Source organism: Acomys minous (assembly GCF_964271855.1).
Source record: "Acomys minous genome assembly, chromosome: 3".
Taxonomy (NCBI): Eukaryota; Metazoa; Chordata; class Mammalia; order Rodentia; family Muridae; genus Acomys; species Acomys minous.
In genome coordinates, this window is record NC_140485.1 from 91,612,102 (window position 1) to 91,629,046 (window position 16,945).

Consider the following 16,945-nt stretch of genomic DNA (forward strand, 5'->3'; position numbering starts at 1 on the left):
AGAAAATACTAAAAGTGGGCAATAAACAAAGAAATAAGGGAAAATATTAAAGAAGAATATATTAAATATATGTGCAAGTAATACAAATAGTACCAATAACTTTCTATGCCATTCCTCACAGTGTACTGAGGACTGGGTACTCACTAAAGTCTAGAATGTTCATTTCTTTCCTCTGTGTGTGCTGCTTCTATTCAGATTTTTAAACGTTAATAATTTGGTGTTTTACAGCAAATGTAATTGTAGGTGCAGCCATTGATCATTAAGGAATTGTAGTGAGAGTTTTGGTTTCTTTAGAAACCTAGTTATGTTATATGAATATGTTTTTGTTTTAATCCCAGGTGTGGGATAAGAGGCTGCTTCACAGCAGGTCATTATGATTTGCTGCATGCACTGGCAGAGGTGTGGTTTTGTCAGCTGCAGATAGTTTAATTCTGGTGACTCTGGAGAGGATATAAATGAGAGAGCCCAGATAGGGCCTGTGGCGGTGGCTGGTCATGGTGGTGGTGGTGATGATGATGATGATGATGATGATGATGATGATGATGATGATGGTGATGATGATGATGGTCATTTGTCTTGCTGCTGAGTTTGCCGTTGCTGGTTCGCTGGATTGCTAGTGTGCTGGATTGCTGGTTTGATGGATTGATGGATTGATGGACAGATGGATATTCTGACAACAAAGATTGGACTAGCCTCAAGGAACTCTGCATCCCTAATCAGGAGGAAGTAGCTTTAGAGGTCTGTGCCCCCCTTTCCCTCTAATCATCCTTCTGTCCTACCTAGTGTGCGTGGTGCGTGTGTGTGTGTGCGCGTGTTGGGGGAACAGATTAGGGTAGAACAAGGATTGGAAGGGAGGTAGAGGTATAAGAACCCAATAAAATAGGTTAAAAATATGCCAACAAGAAATTCTGTTATGGACAGAGGAGAATTACCTTATAGTTAATAATCATCTACATAAAGAGAAAGCTTTCACGAATTTTACAGCTGCGGTATAATGCATTGGTTCTGTTGGAAGAACCTCAGAATTTGTGATTGAAGGGCATCTGAACTGAAGACAAGGACTTTAAGTGTCTGCCTAAGTTATCTGGTGTAATTAATCCGTAGAGTACACTTGGAAAGATAAATGGAAAGCACATTCTCACTTCATAGTTCCATCTGTCTGGTTGTTGCTGTGTTTGTGAGACAGGGTCTTACTAAGTAGCCTTGCTGTTCTGGACTAGGCAGGCCTCAAACTCACAGAGATTCTCCTGCCTCAGCCTCGCAAGTGCTGGGATTAAAGAGTAAAAGCATGTACCACCGTGCCCAGCCTTTTATTCTTGATATTTTTGTTAGTTCTTTGAAAATTTCTTATGATGTATTTAATCATACCCTCCCCATCATCCCCACACCCCAACTTCCTGTAAGTCCGTATGCACTTTGCTTAGTTGATTTAAAGGACATGTTCTCCTGGTGCCCTCCACCCCACCCCCCCACCCCCCCCACCCCCCCACCCCCCGTCTATTACATTCTTTCTGTCTCCTCTTCTGAAGGGTTTCCTGAACTGTAAAGGATTTGATGAGGCATCTATTTACTCCCTCCCCCCCCCCCCTGTAATGTGTGGGTGTGGGTCTCTGCATCTGTTCTTATCTGCTGTTAAAGGAAGCCTCTCTAGTGATGACTGGATAAGGCATGGATCTATGGGTATAGCAGAATATAATTAGGAGTCATTGTATTGTTCTTTTTTATTTTATTTTTAAGACCAGTAGGATTTGGTTTTATCCCAGGTCTCTGGACTAGTTAGTCTCTGGTTCTTGGTCACCAAGCAGTGTTGCGTATGAGTTCCATTTTGTGGGTGACCCTTATGTCTAATCAGGCATTTGTTGACTATTCCCACAAGTTCTGTGCCTAACACATTTTGCAGACATGACAGATTATAGGTCATTAGTTTTGTGGCTGGGTTGGTATTTCAATTTCTCTTTCTGTGTCCCCCTAGACCCTTCATCTACACCTAACCTCTCTGGAACTATAGATTGTAGCTTGGATATCACTGGACTAACATACATACCATATGTATCTTTCTGGTTCTGAGTCACTACATTCAGGATGTTTTTTTTTCTAGTTCCATCCATTTGCCCATACGTTTCATGATGTCATTTTTTTTAACAGCTGAATAATACTCCATTGTGTGAATGTACCATTTTCTTTATCCATTCTTCTGCTGAGGAACATCTAGCTTATTTCCAGTTTCTGGATATCATGAATAGAGCAGCAATGAACATGGTTGTGAAAGTGTCCTTGTGGTAGGATGGACCATCCTTTGTATATACCCCTAAGAGTGGTATAGTGAGATGCTGAAGTAGATCTGTGGAGTCAGGAAAGCTGTGTGACCAGGGGAGCTGGTCCAGAGCAATAGTGAAGTTCAGATTTGTCCAAACCCTGAAAATCTTGTCATGAGACGACTGCTTCCTCCTGGCTCTAGGCATGCATGTGCTGACAGACTTAAGCCCTACTCCACTCACCTCTGGCACCCTTGAGGTGGTCGTGTAGCCTGATGGACAGGTTTCAGGTCAAACTTTCTCTCTCCTTATAAGGACATGTCCAGCAAGCACGTGGAATTCTTTTTCATGCAAATGAAGCATCCCCAGCACCCTGACCCAAGCCAATGATATATAATCACCCTGAAAACCCCTACTCACTCCCCAAGGTTTATATAGTCCCGCCTAACCCACCCATCCTGGCCAACTTTCATTCCTTCCAGTCCAGCCGAGTGCACAGTAGTGCCTAGATACCCTGAGGAGAAAAGCAGACTTGGGGCAGCATAGATCAATTCCCAGTTTTCTGAGGAACTGCCATATTGATGTCCACAGTGGATCTACATATTATTTGCTCTTCTATTAGCAATGAAAGAGTATTCCCCTTGCTCCATACCCTTGCCAGCATGAGCTGTCACTTGTGTTTTTGATCATAACCACTCTGACAGGTTTAAGATGGAATCTCAAAGTAGTCTTGTTTTGCATTTCCCTGATGGCTAAGGATGTTGAACGTTTCTTTACGTGTTTATCAGCCATTTGAATTTTCTCTGTTGATAATTCTCTGTTTAGCTCTGGACCCCATTTTAACATTGGATTATTTGGTTATTGATATCTAGTTTCTTGAATTCTTTATCTATTTTGGATATTTCTGACATTGCTACCAGATATGAAGTTGGTAAAAATCTTTTCTCATTCTGCAGCCTGCTGCTTTGTCCAATTGATGTCATTCTTTAATGTAAATAAGTTTTCAGTCTCATGAAGCCCCATTTATTAATTGTTGACTTTTCTGTCTGTGCTATCATTGTTCCATTCAGGAATTTGTTTCCTGTTTCCAAGATTATTGCCCACTTTCTCTTCCATCAGGTTCACTGTATCTAGCTGAGGTCTTTGATCCACGTGGACTTGGGTTTTGTGCAGGTGATAAGCATAGATCTTCTGTAATCTTGGATCTGCATTTTTCTACAGGCAGACATCCAGTTGGACCAGCACCATTTGTTGAAGATCCTGTTTTCTTTTATCTGGTGTACATTTCTGGCTCCTTTATCAAAAATCAGGTGTCTTCAATTCAATTCCATTGATTGGCGTGCCTATGTCATGCAAATACTATGCAGTTTTTATTACTATAGCTCTATAGCTCAGCTTAAAATCAGGGAATGGTGATTTATTGTTTTATTGTTTAGGAGTGTTTAAACTATCCTGTGTTTTTGGGTTTCTATATCATGGTGAGAACTGTCCTTTCAAAGTCTCTAAAGAACTGTGGTGGAGCCTGGCAGTGGTAGCACACACCTTTAATGCCAGCACATGGCAGCCAGAGGCAGCTGGATTTCTATAAATTTGAGACCAGCCTGATCTACAGAGTGCATTCCAGCAGAACCAAGGCTACAAAGAGAAACTCCATCTTGAAAAAAAAAAACAACAAATAGACAAAAATAATTGTATTAGGATTTTAATGGGGATTTCACTGAATCTGGATTATGTTCAGTAGGATGGTTAGTCCTACCGATCCATGAGCATGGGAGAGTTTCCATCTTCGGATATTTTCTTCAATTTCCTTCTTCAATAATTTGAAGTTTTTATTATACAAGTCTTTCACTTGCTTGGTTAGAGCTACCCTAAGATGCTTTATAATATTTGAGGCTGTTGTGAAAGGTGTTATTTCCCTAATTTCACTCTTAGTCTGTTTGTCATTTATATATAGCAGGGCTACTAATTCTTGTGTGTTGATTTTTGTATTTAGATACTTGAAGCAATTTTCTTCTGTGATTTTTTTTTTTTTTAATATTTTCTGGGCCTTTGAGCTGGGATTCTTCCCGTTGTTCTAGTCCCATTCTTCTTAGGTTTGGTGTTCACATAGTGTCCCAGATTTCCTGAGTGTTTTGTGTCAGGAGATTTTGTTTTTTGTTTTTTATTTAATATTTTCTTTGATTGATTTATCCATTTCCATCCCTTGTATTCTGTTGCTGAAGCTTGTCTCCATAGTTCTTGTTTGAATTTCTTAATTTTTTTATTTCCAGAATTCCCCCAGTTTGTGTTTTCTTTATTGCTCCTCTTTCCATTTTCAGGTCTTGAACAGTTTCCTTGTACTGTTTGCTTGTGTTTTCTTGGATTTCTTTGAGGGACTTATTCATTTCCTACTATTGTTTGTATTTTTCTGGATTTCTTTAAGGAATTTATTCATTTCCTCCAATTGTTAGTTTGTGGCTTTCTGAATTTCTTTAAGGGATCATCCATTTCTTCTTTAGAGACCTCTGTCATCTCCACACAGTTGGTTTTAAGGACTTTTTGGTTTTGTTTTTGTGCTTCATCTATGTTGGAATATTCATTTTCTACAGTGGTAGATTAGCTGGGATTTAGTAGAGACATATTTATCTGGCTGTTATTGATTGTGTTTTAATTCTGGTGTCTAGGCATCTGGATTTCGGATAACTCTAGGTACAGGTGATTGTTTCTTTATTTCTCTTTCCTGGGTGAGTATCTTCCTTCTTGGTTTCTGTATCCTCTCTGAGTTTTTGGAGAGTGGGATGGCTGTATGCTGCCTGGTAGGACATTTTCTTTAGACTTGCTAATTGTGGCCACTGTGGGTTCCAGGTAAAATGTGTCTGGGTATTGAGAGCCGACACCTAGGAATGGGGATAGGCTGTATATCTAAAGGGGTTCATGGCGGGGGGGGGGGGGGCGGGCAGAGGAAAGCAGTGTGCTCAACCAGGATCAGCGCAGTTTGTCTCCTTTGCAGTGAGGGGAAGCAGTGAAGAGAGGTCACTGTGCAGGCTTTCCTACAGCACTGAGGCTGAGGTTGGGATTGGATCTAGAGGGACAGAAGAGGAGGGGAAGATGCGAAGGCAGTCTACCTGCTCCCCTGGCAGGAGCAGTCTGTGAGTTGTGTCTGCTGGAGTCGGGGTCTAGGACAAAGCAACAAGTGGGGAAGAGGGAGGTTAAGAGGTAAGGTCTGTGGGAGCCACAAGAGATGTGGGCGGAGGGGAAAGGAAGGCTGCAGGTGTTCCATTGCACAGATCGGACTTAGCCTGGGATAGGATTTGATGGAGAGGAGGGAGTGGGGAAGGAACTCGGTTAGTTTCCCTGTTTCCCTGGCGTGCTCCGCTGGTGTGTCGCAGAGAATGCCTGCTCGTGTTGGAGGCTGGCATATGGCATGAGCTGGGGAAGAAAGGTTGGAGGAGAAGATCTTTGTGATGCATTGGGGATGAGGTCAGAAAGGAAAGAGAGGCCTCAGCAGCAGTTCTGCTTCAGAGCTGGGGGTGAGACTGGAGGAGCCCTGGGAGCCATGGCCCTTGGGTTAGCAGAGGGTGCCTGCTAGCTTGGGGGCCTGGGATAAAGCAGTGAGTCTGAGGAGGGAGGTTAGAAAGGAGAGGTGTGTGGGATCCAGGAGATGGGAACAGGAGCAGGGAAAGCTGCCACAGATGTTCTGCTCCTGAGCTGGGGATGAGACTGGGGGACTGAGGGAGCAGAGGGAGAAGAAAAGCTCTGCAGGTGTTCTCTAAATTCATTATTTTAGAAAGAAATTTGATTTTTATGTTGGTCCGTAGGACTATATAACACTATGAACTACAATAATATCTTTTTGGTAAAACACTTTCTTTTTCCTGTTTTGTTTACCTTACCAGACTAACCGCTCAAGAGAGACTATTTGCAGCTAATGAGCATACAGTGCCACAAATTCTGTTTAGTGTAATTTTGTTCTGAGGTTCTCACTATAACCTAGGCTGGCCTCAAACTCTGGATCCCCCTGCTTCAGCCTCCTGAGTGCTGGATTCACAGGTGTACACTATACCTGGCAGCCATGAATACTTTTAAAAATTATGTAAGTGTTGAACATTGTGTGTGTGTGTGTGTGTGTGTGTGTGTGTGTGTGTGTGTGCGTGCATGCGTGTGCATGTGTGCATGTGTAGTGCATTTGGACATGCAAGTGTATAGACATGTGTGGAAGCCAAAGGACAACCTTGGGTGTTGTGCTGATTGGTTTTTGTCAAGCTCGACATACCTGAGAAGAGGGAATTTCAATTGAGAATGGCCCCCATCAGATTGGCCTGTGGGACATTTCCTTGACTACTGACTGACATGGCAGGGTCTAGCCCAATGTGGGCAGCACAGTGCACAGGCAGGTAGGCCTGGGTCATATAAGAGAGGTAGCCAAGCAAATCAGAAGAGGATGGAGCCAATAAGCAACATTCCTTCAGGGACTTTCCTGCCTTGAGCTTCTGACTTAGTTTCCCTTGCTGATGCATTATAAGCCAAATGAACTCTTATCTCCACAAGTTAACACAAACCCGTCATCTCTCAGAAACGCTGTCTACATTTTCTCCATTTAGATATGATCCCTCTGGCCTGGAATGTTTCAGATAGGCTGATCTGCTTGGCCAGAGACCCCAAGGCATCTGCTTGTGTCCCCAGAGCTGATCTTATAAACATGTGTCACTGTGCCTGGCTTTTTCCCTTGCTGGGAAGATAGAAGGTAAAGGATTGATACAAAATCAAGGCCATCCAAGACTGCATAGTGAGTTTAGGACAAACCTGGGCTACAGATGACTCCATCTATAAAACAAAACAAAACAAAGTAGGATGGCAAAACAGAAAGCAGATTTTTAAAGTGGAATCTTAAAAAATATGTCCCTGGACTGGGGAAGATGGCTTAGTGGCTAAAGTGCTTGTTACACATGTGTGATGACAAGAGTTCAGATCCCCCACAGCCTTCGTTAAAAAGCTGGGTGGGCATACCAGACTGCCTGTAACCCCAGGGCTCAGGAGGCAGAGATGCAATCCTAGGGACCAGCTGGATAGCTACAGTAGCTTGCATCAGCGAGCTCCAGGTTTATTAAGAGTTGCTACTAGCTGTGATTGAAGAAGACATCCAACCTCAATTCCAGGGCTCCACACTCATGAAACACACACACACACACGTGTGTGTATCCCTGCATAACACACACTTGTGAACATGAATTACACATAAGCAGGCATCACACAAGCACATACTGTGTTTGTTGAAATGTTAATGTTCTCTAGATGTTTGAGAACTTGGTTCCCAGTTGGTGGCGTCGGGTAGGTTCAGGAGAAAATACATCACTGAGGGTGGGCTCGGTGGGGGGGGGGTTCCAAAGTCAGGCATCGTCGGAGGCTACTTCCTGCTACTCTTTTTCCAATTAAGATGTGAACCCCCAGCTTGGCTGTTCCTGCTGACATCCCTATCGGCAGCTCCCTGCCATAACTGGACTCTTATCCCTCTAGAGCTGTAAGTCCAAATAAACCCTTCCTTTTCACTTTGGTCGTGGTGTTTTATCACTGCAATAGAAAAGCGACTAATATGCATATGTAAAGCACTTTCCATAGAAGCAGCATTAATCGTTTCTCATACTTTGTTATTTTTACAAAAAAAAATTTGATCATTTAAAAAAAAGCAAAGCTATGTAACAAGTATACATTGTTCTGCTCCTGTGCCCACCTTCTCTGATTCCCTCTCTCAGCCCAGCAGGCATTCAAACACACTTTAATTTCTTAGGTGTCCTGAGTGTTTTGTTTTGTTTTATTTATTTATTTATTTATTTATTTATTTATTTATTTATTTATTATATGTACACAGTGCTCTGCCTGTATACACCCCTGCAGGCCAGAAGAGGGCATCAGACCACATTATAGATGGTTGTGAGCCACCATGTGGTTGCTGCGAATTGAACTCAGGACCTCTGGAAGTGCAGCCAGTGCTCTTAACCTCTGAGCCGTCTCTCCAGTGAGTGTTTTAATATGCAAATATAAACATACACTCGTACCCTCATTGTCCCTTCTTCCCATAAAAGTGTTTGGTGTTTGGTTGCTTTTATGCTTAAATATTCCCTCATTCTTCCCTATGAGGACACAGGAGATTTTATATCCACTAATATGACTGTTAAATGTCTGGCCAATTTTTCATTTTTCTCTTCTATAGATACAGGGACACTAATAAAAAAAACTTACAGTTTGGGTAGCTCTTAACTTTTAATTTTGAAAATAAGATCATTTACATCAGCAATGGTTACACAGACAAAAACAAGCCTCTGTGGTTTGAGTTCCTCCTTTTACTGTGATAAATGGATGAAACATCTATACAAATATAATCAGCTTTTTGTATAAAATATGCTCATTTTTAAACTAAAAAGCAAAACTGGCCAGTTATAAGCATGATGTTCATTATAAGTTGTATTTTGTTGTGTCAAACTTCATTGCAGTCTCAACCCTGGCACCTGTATATTGCCTTATTTGGTCATAGAGTCTTTGCAGAGAAAGTTGAGATGGATATGCTGGGTCATAATGTGACATAGTGGCTTCTGTATTGAAAGGGGAAATGCGGACACCAGAGACAAACATGTACAGAGAGAAGAGGATGTGATGACAGGGACAAAATCTATTCACAAGCCAAGCAACACCTGCAGCAAGCTGTCTTGGCTGGAAATGGAGGCTCCCCTACAGCCCTCAGAGGGAATTAATCTGGGTGCAACTTTATTCCAGGCAGCTGGCTTCCATGATTGTGAGACAATAGATTTCTGTGTTTCAGCAGCCTTGTTTGTAGCACTTTGTTGTGGTAATCATAACCAACAAAATATTATTCATAAACACTCCTCCTTATTAAAACTGATTTAGAGTAGGAAAGATATGTAGAAACAAGAGCTTTTCAACATTGAAGCAACACTTGTAATTCATTAGTAAAATGACATGGTGTCTGGGATTTATTTTTCTATTTGCCAGCCATAGAAAATAAAGGGCAGGAGAGGTGCAACATGCTGAGTTTCCTAATTCCCAAATGTCTTGCTGATGTTTTCAATGTAGTCTGAGTGTATTTGTAACTTAACCATATCTATTTCTTCTTCATTCCTATATAAACTGTTGCAGGAAAGCTAAGAGAGCCGACAATCTTTGGGAATAATTACTAGATGTCACTCTAAGAGCAAGACAAATTATCACCATGACTCTAACTCAAAACATTGATTTTTTAAGAAAGAAATTGTCAGAGTCCTGTCTTCTGACTTCTTATCGGCTTTGGTCTTGTTGAAATATTCCTTATTCTAAAGACTATCTTCTTTTCCTTATACCCAACATGAAACAATTAAAATTTTAATTGTTCAGTTTTCATTTCTGTGACAGCAGCACAAGGTCAGGATTTGAGATAAAAAATGATGACTTGTTGATTGCTTAAGATATCAACTCTGTGTTACATTGTTACTTTTTTTTTTTTTTTTTGGTTTAGATCAGAATCCTCTTAAGACTAAATAGATATCACATACATATCTCACACACCTAAATTATACTGAAAGTGCTACGCTTTAAAAGTTATTTTAAAACAAAGTTCATTCTAAATGTATATCACTTGTAGACACCACACATAAATAAAAATTACTATAATGCTAAGTCAGCATGCCACATTTCATACAGTAATACATAATTAATGTCTTTGTTTTCCATTTTAATAATCAATGTCTGCATCCCTTCCTCTAAATGATATTTAAAATCATAATGCAAAGTAGGTAGCATTATAACGTTATCTACAATTAATTGCTACACGGATTTTAAGTAACGCATCTAAAAGGATCTTAGGCAGATGAGACGAATCTGAAGATGATGGTGCTTGTGGCCACTCTTAGGAGTTGAATTCCTGACACCCACCCACCCACACACACACACACACACACACACACACACACACGGGGGGGGGGGATTTCTCTGCCCTGCTCAGTAAGTTATGTAAGAAATACTTTATGTATTTGCCAATGAAAAAGTCTCTTTAAAGTAAATCACGTTTCCCACTGACTAAATGGAGAAGTAGACAGCCATCTTGGATATGCCTTCAAAGGAGCCAACTGGCTAATTCTTAGAGGAATGACAATAGGATTTAACTTCTGATTAGCTTTCTGATTTATCTCACCCCTTTCCTTGAAGGCAGAGCTGCAGATAAGTGAACTGGGTTCTGAATCCTAATCCATTTGAAGGGAGAATATAGTCATCTTTACATAGCAATGGTTTGGTGTCTTAAGTGAGTATTATTCAGCCAGTTGGCCTTTATTGGTCATTTCCAAAGTTTCACAATTTTAGTTTGATTTTTTTTTTTACTGTGTAACTTCGGTTTTGAACAAACCTGGTTTTGTTTGTTGAAATATTTAGTCGCCTTAAAAAAATCATCCAACCAATCAATAGTCAATTCACACGGCTAAATATCCATGTGTGATTTTTGCAGCTGGTTGATCATCGCTGTGAGAATGGACCGAGGACAAGAAAGAACTAACGAAATTACCAGAAATAAAACAGGAGCGACGGCAGTGGTGTGGGAAGTTATTCCAGGGCTACACACACAGCGCCTCATTTCTGGCCACCGACGTTACGGCTTTTTATGTGACAATTAGTAAGTCTAACCCATTTTGAGGTCGAATATACATTTTATTAGGTACAGCGGATGGATGCCAAGGTTCCCCAGAGTTCCTGACGTGGTGGACGCCGCTCTTTGGGGGGTCAGACGCACTTTCTCCTTAGGCCCGAACCGGAGCCGCTCGGTGATGGCCAACCCACTGAGTTTCACTGCACCGAGCGCGAGCCTGAGGGAGGACAGCTCGCCGGCCGCCGCCACAGCGCGTGCTCTGTGCGACCCCCGCAGCCTCGCGGAGAACAACGGGGCCGCGGCCCGGGTGCGCGCGCCCCCAGCCCTCGGGGACGCGGCCGAGCGGGTCCGGCGGGGAGGGCGCGTGACCGCGGGCCCAGGCGGGTGCGCGCGCGGGCGCGAGCGCGAGGGAGGGAGGGGTGGGTGGGTGAGTGAGGCGGGCAGGAGTCCCTTCGCGGCGGCGCGCGCAGGCCGGGCCCAGGAATGAATGGAAGGTTCAATCTCGCGCGCTCGGCGCGGGCAGCCAATGACGCGGCTCGGAGCGGCGGCGGGCAGGTGTGCGCGAGCCTCCTCCGCCTGACGCTGGGGCTCCGGTCGGTCGGGCCGCCCCGGGGTAGGGGGCGTGGGGGTGGGGACTCCGCTTGCCCTCGCGGCCCCCGCGGCCCCGGGCGCCCTGAGGAAGTGACAGGCTCGGGGACGCCGCGTGCCCTCCTTCCCGCAGCCGGCGCGACCATGAGGCCGCGGAGGTGAGCAGCCGGGGCCGGGGTGCGCGCGGGGCGCCGGTGTCGCCGGCGAGCACCGTCGAGCGGAGCCCGTGGTTGAGCTCGGCGGGAGCGCGCGGCGGGGGGGTGGGTGGGGTGACAGGTCCCGCGACGCCGCGGTGCGGGACGGATCGCCGCAGCTCTCGCTGGCCGCCGACGCGGGCGGTCCGTGTACTTCCGGGTTCACACCTGGGGTGTCCGCCCGGTGCGCGGGTGGGCGCGGTGCGGTCAGCGCGGCCGCCCAGGCTCGCCGCCGTCCGCGACTCGGGCGGGCTCGGAGCGGGCGGGTGGACCGGCAGGCGGCGGGGGTGTCCGCGCGGGAGGGCGCCGGGGATGCGCGACCCCCGCCAGGGGGCGTCCGCACGTGCCCGCTGCCGCCGCACACCCCGCCGCTTTGTACCGGCCGGCGTCGGGGAGCCTTCCCGCTCGGTCTGGGTGGCATCGGTGCACGCCTTAGAATTCAGCGACCGAGGGGGAATTGAGAAAAACAGATGTTGGTGGTGTTTGAAAAGGATAAAACCAGGGAGGAGAGAGAGAGAGAGGAGAGGCAGCATCATCAGTTGACTGCGGGAACTGGGTGCGGGGTCTTGATGATGAGGATTTGTACTCCGAATTTTTTTTTTTAATGGAACGTTCATAAATAGGAAGAGTTTCCGAGTAACATCTTGCAATATGTGTTTAGTTCTTTTATTGGCAAATATCTTAAATAGTAATAGTAAGGCCGCCATTTTGGATTGTTTCATGTTAACAGGATGAATCCCAGGTGCCAGGGTTGCCTTGACTTTCTTTCTATGGATTTGTTCTCATATATAGGTTTTAAAGGTTGTCCTGTAATATTACTGTTCACAGTAGTCTTAGAATTGTAAACGCAAGAGAAAATGCATCATGTTCCTGTATTTATTGTGGGCTTTATTTTTGGTCAAAAATATTGTGGGAGTGGATGTGACATAACATTTTGTATTACAGTGATTTAAAATATTTTTACAACATTGCTGGAAAACTAGAAGTAATTTTTTTCACCCATCAGGAAGTTATGTTTTAATTTTGTGTGTTTAACGTTTAGCTGAACATTAATGTAAAACAAAATTAAAAATCTAACAATAAATTATAAAATATCACGATCTTATCACATCTTTCAAGGAAACCTTTAACAATTAAAATTGAGTACTTGGAAATGTGTGCCAATTTTGTAATATTAATATAAATTTGTGAGATGAATCTTACTACTCTGTATTTGAGCAGATTTGATAGGGGAACTGAATTAGTCTGTAAGCTAAATCTTATAAAAAAGAATATGATATAATTGGCTCTCCGTTTAAATTAGTAATACGATCCTAGTTCATACTGAGTAGAGTTCTCAAAGAAATATATATTTTTATTAAAATTAATACTATTTTTCGTTATGTATATTGACTATTGAAGTCTAATGTGCCTGGTTTCTTAAAGCCCTTTAGGAATTTAACTGCCACAGGCTTTCTAACACAAGAGAAGGGAGAAGATGCCCATGAATAAAAGTTTTAGACTTTATTTATTTACAACTAGGAACAGCTGATAGTTTCTTGATAATGAAATAGCTTAAGCACTTAAAGGAATTTAATATATTCAGTGCAGATTGCTGATATGAATGAATGGTGTATAGATACTTTGCAATGGCTTTGGAACCAATGGTCTGGTGATTATATTACCAGTTACAGTATATTAAACATAAGTTCAATATAAAATATACTGGGTTGGGGGTTTTGTAAATGAAGCAGGCTGAAATGTCAAATGCTTGTGCTTAGTTTTCAGGATGACTTATTTTAAAAGGATGTTGTACATGTGAGTTCCCAGACCCACTAAACTTTGAGTAAATAAAATGGATAGAAATTTGCCTCTAATGAAAGGAGAGGTAGGGAGTGTTACCTGTTTGGAACTTTAAGAATGATTGCTACCTGGGCTTGTCTTTTTTTTTTTTTTTTTTTGTAACAAATTGCTATAGTACTTTACAATTCATTAAAAGAGGAGAAAATATGCTCCTAAACAAAAGGTATATACATAGTGTTCTTTAGGTGCAGGGACTAGTATTTTTAAAATAATGCAAGTGATAACCACATTTCCCCAAGCTCTGATCAGGAGATAATTTGTAAACATCTTCATTCACAGTTAAGATAAAAGAAAAATAGGAAATATGGAAGTGAGTCAAGTGAGACGTGACTGAAGCTACTAACCATGAAAGGGACATCACAACATTTCGTTAGGGGAAGGGTTACTGGAACTTTCTTGTGTTTTAAAATTGTCAAGTGATTGAAACTGTTGTATTTAAACACTTTAGGACCAATGACTGCTTTTCTTGCTCTTTAAAGGGAATGTTTTTTCCTCATGAACATAGTTTTTGATTAACTACAAGTGAAGCAAGACTTTCTAGCTTGCCAAACAGAGCAATAGAAATTCTTTATACCTAGATACTTAAAACTGATTTATTCATACACATAAAGAATATGATCTGTAGGATTACATTGCTTTGAAAACTTCCCGTGCATATGCTTAATGGTATTATGCTGAATTTCTGACTATCAAGTCGCTGACCACAGTGCTGAATCAAGACAGCCATCTTGGTCCCTGTTCAATCTAACTGAAAACGGTACACAGAAATTGTGTGGAGGTTCAAGGAGAAACTTGTATATTTGTGTTTAATATGTATTTCCATTTAATTAGTTTTTTCCACCCAACTGCCTATCGCCAGAAGATGTGATAAAGAAATTTTATTCCCAAAGTATATTCATTTACTGTTCAGAATTGATTTTGAATAATATGTGTTAAATCAATAGGATCGATGCTAGAAGTCGTTCTCATTTTTTGAAAGCTGCAAGACTCTGGGGACAGAATTTTATAACTAATTTAATCAGCCAATGTATTAACTAAAAAAAAGAGAAAAGAAAACCGCAAACAAACCTGATTTTAGTTGATGGCAGTGCAAGGTTGTATACGAATTTTTATTTGCAAGTTTTGATTGAGGCTTATATTTTAACACCATCAAAATCAGTATCAAAATGTGTGGTTATCATATGCCAAATTATAAACTACCCATAAAATAAATTTGACAGAAATAATAATATGAACAATTTCCAAAAGAATATAAATTTAAAAAATGTCTAAGCACCTTGGGAAATTTTCCGCTGTTTGAGGCAAGAGGAACATCAGGGTTTCAATGTTTGAGCACTGATGCATTGTGCCCTACACTGTGAGACAGGAGCACTGACAGGAAGCGAACAGAGAAATCACCTGAGAAGCTCTGTAGTAACGGACACACTGCTTGGCAAGGAAAGTACTATTTTTGGCATAGAACTTTGACATTATTTTCTAAAAATAGAATGGATTGATATGCAGGATCATCAAATTAAGGGTCAAAGGTGACAAACCAGGACAAAGGGCATGTAGCTCATTTTCAAGCATTCAGTGCCTAGGGTTCCCCCCCAATGTTTGAACAAAAGCTTAATTATATAGAAAAAAAAAAGACCTAGTGTTGAATGGCTGGGTCCAATGATGGAAGAACACGTTTCAGATTGTTCAGATATTTCAAACGAGTGTTGTTTTTACATATTTATGAATGCCAACTACTTTTGTGTTCTTCAGATAACCTCTTTATGCAACAGTGGCCCAAGGTCTTTAAAAACATTTCATTATAATATTCTGGACTAGATATTAAGGTTAAAATATTTTTTGATAGATTAAAATTTTAGAAATCAGTCAATGAAAAAATTAGTCTTGGTCTCACCTCTATCAAATAAAATGCTATTAATTTTTATATAACTGACATTACGACATTAGGTCGTTTTCCGTGATCATAAGCAATGCTTTTTATTAAACCAGGATTTAAAAATAATGTTTATTCAAACTATTTGGAATGTGCTAAAGTTTCTGGTATTTAATTCTACCTCTGGTCATATAAAATTTTACGTATTAATAATGTATGTTAAAACTAAGCATATGTCAAATAAAATACAGTTAACATTGTAATTAAGTATAGCCATTCAATTTTACTTGGCATCACTTTGCTTACTCCATAACAAGCTATTTTAAAGTCACACATGGCCTTCAAAATCTTGTGATTAGCTTTATAAAGATAGAAAACTTGCCACTGCTTGATTTTCTCTTTGCTTCCATTGCTAATTTTTCTTCTTTTAATGTGACTTTTGAGCTTAGTTATATAAAGGTATTTCATGTATTAGAAAGTACAGACATTTGCATTAGAAAAACCATTATGCTGTGTCCCAGTTGTATTGTAAGTCAACTGTTTTATTTGTATTTAGTTTAAAGAGTTATGCTTAGCAATTAGCATTTGTGCCATGGCCTTCACCTTCATGTGCTCTTGAGAGCATACTGGTTGACTCAAGTTTTATTTCTAGAATGAAGTATTTGCTTACAGCATTTGAAGACATGAAGCCGGTAAAATTTTAGATTGCAAAATGACTGAAAAGTTAAATTCATCTTTCGGATTCAGCAATGCTATAAATATTGCCCTCTTATATTTTAACTTAACTTGAATACTTTGTACATATGAAAAATAATGTGACTTCAATTTTTTTGAAAGCTAACAAAATTCTCTGTTCTCAACTTAATTTTAACATGTTTCATAACATTTTATTGTCTTACAATTCTAGTGACCTAAGATTTTATAAACTGTAAAACTGAATGTATTTGTGTTTCATCTTTAGAACATTAAAGTTTCTACCTTTGTGTAATTGAGATACAACATAATGTGCCCACTTATTGTTAAAATTATAGTAGGATATTTAGTTGAGTTCAGGGTAATTTATTCTAATTTTAGGTAGGATTTAAATTTAGCCTGTTAACTAAATTTTTAGTGAATAATTAACATGATTTTTAGCTACTATTAAACATTTTAAGATTACTACCTAAGAACATTTGAATGAAGTACATTTTGATAAAATTCTGGAGTATTAAAGTTTTACATCTAATATTTTGTATGTGTATGTTGTATTTTAGGTTATGGTCAATGTAAGTAAGTATTTTGCTTTAGACTTTCTCTGGTTAATACATGCTTGCTATATGATTTTAACTAGTCTTGTTTAAAACCTTTTTCTGAGCTATATTAAGAAAAATCATTGGTGCCTATTTTGATTTTCAGAAATCTATTTGATACAATAATATTTAGGTGTACTGTTAGTAGACTAATTTTTGCTATAAGCTGTAGGTTGAATATTTGCTATTAATATTTTTATAACAGTTTAGTCAGTACCAATAGTGGCACACGCCTTTAATCCCAGCATTTGGAAAGCAGAGGTAGGCAGATGTTCGTGAGTTTGAGGCCAGCCTGGTCTACA

The 16,945-nt window shown here is 40.8% G+C and overlaps 1 protein-coding gene across 6 annotated transcripts in view; it reads left to right on the plus strand.

Moving 5' to 3' along the window:
• The first annotated feature begins 716 nt into the window (after positions 1 to 716).
• LIN28B (lin-28 homolog B) overlaps positions 717 to 16,945 on the plus strand; it is a 108,589-nt gene continuing 92,360 nt past the window's right edge. The window contains exons 1-3 of one of the 6 annotated variants that reach the window (XM_084777097.1): positions 5,816 to 5,845; positions 6,131 to 6,327; positions 7,669 to 7,752. Coding sequence is in view for 1 of the 6 variants with exons in the window: in XM_084777095.1 (XP_084633221.1) it covers positions 9,016 to 9,021 (6 nt within the window). In the remaining 5 variants the exon portion in view is untranslated. Of the gene's footprint in view, positions 739 to 5,815; positions 5,846 to 6,130; positions 6,328 to 6,886; positions 6,979 to 7,668; positions 7,753 to 8,922; positions 9,022 to 11,326; positions 11,607 to 16,945 lie in introns of those variants that run through there. The other 5 variants (XM_084777098.1, XM_084777099.1, XM_084777100.1 and 2 more) reach the window with 5 other exon arrangements.